This window comes from Arachis stenosperma, chromosome 10 (assembly GCF_014773155.1).
Source record: "Arachis stenosperma cultivar V10309 chromosome 10, arast.V10309.gnm1.PFL2, whole genome shotgun sequence".
Classification (NCBI taxonomy): domain Eukaryota; kingdom Viridiplantae; phylum Streptophyta; class Magnoliopsida; order Fabales; family Fabaceae; genus Arachis; species Arachis stenosperma.
In genome coordinates, this window is record NC_080386.1 from 123594118 (window position 1) to 123602636 (window position 8519).

The 8519-nt window shown below is 29.3% G+C and overlaps 1 protein-coding gene across 2 annotated transcripts; it reads right to left on the reverse strand.

Annotated features, from left to right (window-relative positions):
* Positions 1 to 2264: 2264 nt before the first annotated feature.
* On the reverse strand, positions 2265 to 8305 carry LOC130954729 (type IV inositol polyphosphate 5-phosphatase 7-like). Of its 2 annotated transcripts, none has more exons than XM_057881491.1 (7): positions 7838 to 8305; positions 7640 to 7739; positions 7391 to 7501; positions 6637 to 7281; positions 3673 to 3939; positions 2941 to 3124; positions 2265 to 2570 (listed from the first exon to the last, which is right to left on the reverse strand). In XM_057881491.1, the coding sequence occupies exons 1-7, from the start codon at positions 7983 to 7985 to the stop codon at positions 2496 to 2498; spliced, it is 1530 nt and encodes a 509-aa protein (XP_057737474.1). In that variant the 5' UTR covers positions 7986 to 8305; the 3' UTR covers positions 2265 to 2495. The 2 variants fall into 2 exon arrangements, with proteins under 2 accessions (XP_057737474.1, XP_057737473.1); XM_057881490.1 differs by having other exon boundaries at positions 3673 to 3942.
* Positions 8306 to 8519: the final 214 nt, after the last annotated feature.

Sequence of the window (8519 nt, forward strand, 5' to 3'; positions counted from 1 at the left end):
TTCTATACTCTAGGCCAATCTTCTGCTACCTACATAATCCGAAGCTTGAAATCGAAATTACCTTAAAGGTTCTTACCTCTTTATGAATACTCTAACTACTAATCGAGGTTTACAAAGCCTATTAATTATAAACTTCAAGTTTTAAACGGTTTAATATCACTAACAATCCTCTAACACACTATCACTCCTAAATCAATACTCTAGCTACTACTTTAAGTTTAGACATTCTAATAATTCTAATAATCAAGTTCTAAGTGACTCAATATCATTAACAACAATTTATTTTTTAAATTAAAAAAATAAAAATTTACTAACCTCGTCATGCACGCTACCACCGATATGCGCGACTCCATCCAACCGATAGATTCGATTTGGATCGTCCTCCTTTTGTCTATAGCGAGACCGTTTACATGTAGATCTCGTTTGACTATCTTATGGATGGTCTTTTTAGGTCTTCCTTTGCCTTTCACCCTTTGTCCATCCTCCATCTCATCCACCCTCCTAACTGGGTGCTCTATCGGTCTTCTTCTCACATCCCCAAACCACCTAAGACGCGATTCTACCATCTTTTCCACAATGGATGCTACTCCAACTCTTTCCCTTATATCTTCGTTCCTTATTTTATCAAATCGCGTATGACCGCTCATCCATCTCAACATCTTCATCTCTGCCATACTTAGCTTATGTTCGTGCTTCCCTTTGGCCGCCCAACACTCTGTACTATAAAGCATAGCCGGTCTTATATCAGTGCGATAGAATTTACCTTTAAGTTTTAAATGCACTTTTTTGTCACATATAAAACCAGAAGCACTCCGCCATTTTGATCAACCTACTTGGATCCTATGATTTACATCTTGTTCAATCTCTCCATTTTCCTATATGATGCACCCAATATACTTAAAACTTTTAACATTTCGTAGGATATTTTCTCCAATCTTCACCTCTATATTAGGGTTTTCCCTTCGCAAACCGAACTTGGATTCCATATATTCCGTCTTGCTACGTCTTATGCACAGACCATACACTTCCAGAGCTTCTCTCTATAAGTCCAACTTCTTATTTAGGTCTTCTCTTTACTCTCCCATAAGGACGATATCATTGGCAAAAAGCATGCACTATGGCATAGGCTCTTGGATGTGCTCTGTGAGTACTTACAAGACTAATGTGAAAACGTTTGGGTTTAAGGAAGATCCCTGGTGTAATCTTATACCAATAAAAAATTTCTCTGTCCCACCACCTTGAGTTTTTCCACTTGTTGTGGCCCCATCATACATGTCTTTAATTGCACGAATATATGCGATCTTTACTCTCTTTTTTTCTAAAACCTTCCATAAGACCTCCCTTGGCACCCTATTGTATGGTTTTTCCAAACCAAGAAACACCATATGTAGATCCTTTTTATTTCTACGATACCTCTCCATCATTCTTCTTAACAGGTATATTGTTTCAGTGGTGGATCTGCCTGGCATAAAACCAAATTTATTTTCTGTTACTTGTGTCTCTTTTCTCAACCTCCGTTCTATCACCCTTTTTCATAACTTCATGGTATGGCTCATGAGTTTGATCCTTATATAGTTTCTGTAATTTTGTATATCCCCTTATTGTAGATAGGTAGATAGGTGCCCCTTATTAAGGGACCTTTTTGACTTATAACAAAAATTTTAGGAGACCTATTTGGCTTTAAAACGTCAAAATTTTGAGAATTAGGGAACAGTGAAGACGTATCTGTCCCCTCAAAACGACGTCGTTTGAGTTAAATAAACAATATTTTTTTATTGATTGATTGAATTTTTGAATTGAATCATAAAATATATTGGCAAAAAAATCTAATTTTAAAAATACAAAAAATTAAACAAATTGTCTATTTAACTCAAAATATAAACGGATTTAATTATATTGATAAATTTAAATGAATAATTGTTAATTAGTAGGTTAATACCAAGTACCAAGTACCAATTACTATAATTGTTATTTGCAATATTATTGTACTCTTGCACGCAGTTGACCTAATTTCTTTCTTTTTCTTCTGTTTTAAAAATAAATGATATCATCACATGCATTATTGCGAAGAGGCTTAAGTTTGTTTGCTGATTTCTAAAAGGACGTAGTAGGTTTACAATGAACTAGCAAATGGCAAAGTATTGGAACACAATATAATTAATTAGTTAATTATTTCTTATACTTGTTTATCTTTAATTACTACTTAATACTGATAATTGATCAATCATATTATAAAATTCACAATATTAATATTAATTGTAACGAACTTTTTTTTTTTGTCTTGAACTAAGATCTTTCCATACAAAATCAACAATACATCTTAATTGATTATATTTCGCACTCTATTATATTTGCTACACTACTAGCTTGCAACCTAATTAATCTTAACCCTTCAAATAAATCCAAAGTAATTAATATTCCAAAAAATATTAACTTCATAAGCATCCTTTCTAATTTACAGCTTTTTTTTTTCTTTTCTTTTCTTCTTCCTTGTGTTAGCAGGCTTGTACGTCCTTTGTTAACAATGATAATAAAGTGGGATTTCCATCTTCATCTTCTTTGTTCACCCCCTTCCATAATTAATTAGAGTACATAGAAGAAAATCAACATACCACTTTATTCATTCATGTAACAAAAAGGAAAAAAAAAGTTCATAAAAAATTCAAATATTCAAAATTTCTTGCCAAAGACATTTAGAAATTCAATCATCAATGCTTCATACTATCACTTTATTCCATTCAAAATCCATCTCAACTTAACTAAAATAACTAAATTCTAAGGGTGTATTTAGTTTGTATTTTTATTTTCATAATTTTTATAAAAGAAAAAGAATATAAAAGATAAAAACAAAAAAAATATTGTTTTATTTTTTTTTACATTATTCATAAATCATATATATATATGGGAATTTAAGAAAGCAAAGTTAGACAGAGGTCTTACATGTGTGGGGTGTAACAATGTTGGTTGGAATTTGTGAAGTTGAAGAAGTGGTGTGGCAGATGAATTAATTTCAATGTGTGTAGTAAAAAGAGCAGAAACAGGGCGATGATCAGAGAATTTGATTTCACTCCGAGTATAATGAAGCTGTTCTATTCCTTTCCCATACCATAAAATTCTATCACACCTGTGCCAATAATAATAATAATTAGTGAGCATACGTTGTTACTTTGTTTCCTTCATCATTTAATTTACACAAATTCAATTCCGCCTGTAACAAAACATAGAAGTTTGGATTTGTTTAGCTTTTTTTATTTTTAATTTTTTTTCAGAATTTTATTTAAAAATTGAAAAACAAAATTTTTCCTTCCTTCATTTTTCAATATTTAGTTCACATTATTATGAACAAATACTTAATTTGGTAGCTGAAGTTACACTTGAATCTTAATTTAGTTTTTGAAATTTCAATTGTCTTAATTTAGTTCATAAACTTTTTAATTGATTTTGTCACGGAAGCTACTGCAGGATTAACGTGATTAAAATTTAAAAAGTTTAGGAACTAAATTGAAACAATTGAAACTTTAAGAACTAAATTAAAATTCGAGTGTCAGACCAAACTGAATATTTTTTTCTTTATTATTTTCAAACTTTTTTATGATAATAATAATAATAATAATAATAATAGATTATAAAAGGAAAAGAAAAGTGAGTGTAATAAGTAAAGAATGAGTATACCATGCTGGAGTTCTTTGCTTTTCTCCTGATTTGGTATGGAGTCCACCACCACAGTATCTATTGCTAATGGATGATGAATACTTATATGTTGGTGCAAATTCAATGTTACCTTCTTTCCAACCTTCAAATACTCCACCTTCTTCAAGTTCTTTTTGGAGTTGGTCAAATTCATGCAAACCTTTCCAATCTTGCTTTCTTATCAGATTCCTAGCATGCTTGTCCTCTAAGTATAGCCTGTAGTTTAGGTCCCCAAACCAAAATATTCGACTGCTTCATAGTTTCAACCCACATGCATGGTAAGAATCAACTTGTTTAATATTGTTAACGTTATTTAATCATTAAAATATAGGGTTTAACATAAACATTCTAACCATTTAACCAACATATCTCTTAAGAGGAGAAACTCTTGGAATCAGCAATTTTTAGTATTTTTTACTATTATTTGGTTAGTATAAATATTAAATTATCTTTAATAAATAACTTTTATTAATTTATATATTTAAATTTTAAAAAATATAAATATAAAATGTATTAATTTATGTGTGTAAAATTTTAATAAATATAAATACAAATTATATATTTCTTGTGTGTAAAAAATATGTAAATATGAGTATAAATTATTGCTGATAAAAAAATAATATTTACTAGTCATATAATATTATTTTATTTATTGTGTATTTATTAAAATAAAACATTAAAAAATTTTATTATTAATAATTTTAACATGTATCTTTAAAATGTATGATAGCTAAATCCATATACGAAAAGTGTACAATTATCTTACATTCATTTACTCATACCACTAATATAGTGTAAAATGATTTTATAAGGTCAATCTACACTAATTAAACGTTTTTTGAGAATATACTCCCATACACTACACACACATACATTGAATAAGTAGGATTTGTTCGTCAATGAATAATAACTCAAATGACATAGTCTTTCCATTCTTAATTAAGAATTCTATTTAAAAATTTGTTGTTAGCTAATAAGTTGTCGTGGGTAAATGGCAGGATTGACATCCTCACAGCTTAAGTTGGTTTGCAGTCCACTATTTGATAGTTTTTTTTTTTTTTTTGACATAATTATTTGATTGGTTTAAATTATGCATTCCACTTAGGTTATATGTTTTTTTTTCTTATCGGTAATTGCAATTTGCAAAGGACTTCTCAACTTTTTGGGTCATTGTTTTTGTCAGAATCTTTATGGGTCTTGAGAAGGACTTCACCAAAATAAGTTTGGTTAGTTTCTGATTTGGGCCTAACCCACTTTTGTGACAAAGATATATCTTTTTCTCGTGAAGACACTTTATCAATAAAGGTTTAACTATTTGTATAGAATAATACTTAAACCTTAGAAAGCCCATATCCAATTAAACTAAAGTTATAAAGCATAAAAAATAGAGGGAAAAAAGAAAGAAACGATAAAACAATAAATAATTATAATATTAGTTTAGATATTATTAATTTATACAATACTAAAAAATATATAGACTGAGCTATATCTGAAGAATAATTTCATAGACCCAAATTAAATTTACTCGAATCCAATAAAGTGAGGTCCTTATGAGTATAAAAGGTATCTAGCTAGGTGCCGTTATTTCAGAAGATTTTGGCTGAAGTTGAAAAAGACGTTACATATAATTGACGAAAACGACCAACATTAAAAACGACTAACAACTGCTCTCAAACAACTCCAGTTTCTTGTTCTTTCCTTTCTGCTACTTTCCAAGTCTTGGTAATTTAATTTGTGTTGGTTTTTGGATTTAGATTATTGTTGATGATTTTTTGTTTAGTAGCAAGACGTATAAATTTGGAAACAATTATATATGTGTATATAACTTTTTTTTTTAAAAAAATAGAATATTAAAAAAAATTTTCTTTATTTTTTATATAAAAAGTTTATAATTTTAAAGAGCTTTAAACAAACACACACTTTTTAGATCTCATGTAGGAACAATTCAAACAACTCATCATACACATACATACTAGGGTTATATCTTAAAAAAATAAATAAATAAAAATAAAAAAAATTGAGAAACCGACATAACAGACATGTGAATAGATGATATCGAATGTGAAGATCTCTTCTATAATTTTTAGGTGGAATCTGGACAAGACATTTAATAAATAAAATAAAATTAGAATCATACTTCATTTTTTTTAAGTGAACAAAAAAAGTTGAGACCATTCATTTTCTATTTCTCTCCATTTATTTTCTTAAATAACAATTTCAAATGTAATTCTCATCATACAATCTCTAACTCTCTAAGTAAAGTGGTGATACAAGAGATTTTAGTATTTTCCAGTTATAAACGAAAAAAATGGAGAAAAAAATGGTGAATGCAAGATAATTAATATCAAGAACAATGACACTTGAACTTATATTTTAAGGAGTGAACATTGATACTTTTTAATTGATAATGTCATTTTTTTATTATTACATATGTTATTTTCAAATTGTTTTTACAATGGAAAAAATATAAAACAATAAGAATGAAAAATAAGAGAAATGTTATTTCAACAACTAAAAATAACTTGACAACTTACGATTGAAGGTAAACTATCTTAATTTTTTTAAAAAGTTTTGTTAGTATTATTTAACAATTAAAGACAACTTGATTTATTATTTGTCAACCTACCTTTAGTTACTAAAATAACATTTCTCAAAAAATAATTTTAAAAAATCACATATTTTTTTTTTTTTTGCAAAATATAGAAATGAGCATTTCAGTCATTCATGTTATATGAAAATTGACTTTGTCAACCCCACAATACAAGATAATTAAATAGTTAAGATATCTTTGTCTATAATTTAACATGCCAAAAACATGCATTCAATTATTGAATATGCCAATGAACTACCAAATCCTATCATTTTCACACAACAATATTAACAAGCATAATATATAATAATCAATAACAAAAATAGATTAAGGTAGAGAGAAATAATTAAACTTACTCATGGCCTAAGATGGTAAGAGGATGATGGTGATTATTAATATCATAATCATCTTTTGTTGTGTTTCTAGGAAAACATGTCCTCCTAAAAATCTCAGCTACCTGGTGGTTCCTCCTCCCTTCATCACCCTTCTTCTCCCCGGACGCCAAGTGAGCCGCCACGAAACAGAGGCTCGTCCCTTCGATGGACATGCTAACCGCCACGGATCCCTTGTTCCCCAAGTATCCCATCACCCCACATGCCACCGAGCACACTCTCACGTTTGAAACGCGCCACTTTTGCAACACTTTTCGGTTCATCCAAACGCTTACAAACACTCCAACCATCTTTTTGCTCGCAACGAGTGCATACTCGTTGCTATAATTATTTTCTCTTCTGTTAATCCTACAACACTCTCTATTCGAGTCGTTCTGTTGTGAATTATTAATGTTATTATTGTCATCCATATTAATGTGGTTGCAATAATAATAATAATAATTGTCACAGGACAGGCTCGAAAGAGGTGTTGAATTTGGACATGAGGAACATAATTCACAAGTTTTGTTGTTTAGAGTTTTTGCAATGAGGTTGTTCCATCTTGTTGCAACTGCTTGGTCCTCTGCTCCTATCACATTTAGGGTCTTCAATGGTACAATCTCTTGAAACCTGATGAAAATTGAAATTAGATATTACAAATTAATGATTTTATATATAATAACATACTATAAAGAACTAATTAATTAAATAAAGATCCAAAGTAATTATTAAAATATACCCAAGAACATAAATATCGGCAGCATCCTTGAGATTTAACCAATCTTCCAAGTCAACAGCTAAGCTTCCAATAGGAGATCTCCCAGCAACATTCCAAGTACCAACAAACACCCTGAAATAATAGTATTATTATTTCAATATTATTTATTATATTATATATTGTTATTATTATTAGTATTAATCACATCAATTGAAAAGAAAAGAAAAACTATATCTATTTAGTAATTATTAAATTAACTTAATTAATTACCTTAGCTTGTTTGTTAAAATGCATGAATCAAATTCCAGAGACCCAAGGGAGAGATCCCCACCACCATAGTCACCATCAATCTCATCTTCTTCTCCTCCATCTGCAATAATAATAATAAAGCACCCATGTCTAAATTTAAAAGCATAAAAATAAATAATATATTGACAAAAAAGAAAAAAGAAAAAAGAAAAAAATTACCTTCTATTTCATATAAACTGAAAGATGGTTTAATATTATTATTGTTACCATTGTGATTAGCATCATCTTCGTTTTTGATATTGCTAGAATTAAACCAACTTCGTAGCCTCCTATAATACCTTATTGGCATCTTTTTATGTACCTCCATGGCTAAAGAAGAAGAAGAAGAATAAAAGGAGATTTAGAAAAAGAAGAAGAAGAATTGGATTTTGAGTCCATGCATGGGAAGAGAGGATCCAAGAAAATAGGCAAAATGAGCCAATAGAAGAACATTCTCTTCTGCTTTTTGGATCTTCACATCATCCAATATGAAATAAATTAAAGTTGGTTGGTTGGGTTTGCAATAAAAATGGGTTTTTATTGTGTTAATCGTCCCTATGCAAAAACAAGAGGGAAGTGACAAAATAGTGAGAGAGAGAGAGAGAGAAAGAATAGCTTAGGTTCTTCAAATTGGGTTCCTAATCCTACTTCTTTTCAGCGTTAAACACGAGGGAGGGAAATAAGAAGAAGAAGTAGGAGTAGTAGTCATTAGTCAAGTGGGAATTGAAAAAGAAGCTTCATTGCTCTAAACACATGGACATCAGGATAACCTGATTTTTTTTTTAATCTTTATTTTATCAAAAATTTTATTTATATACAAAAAATTAATAGTTAAATTAGTTATTATATATTTATATATAAA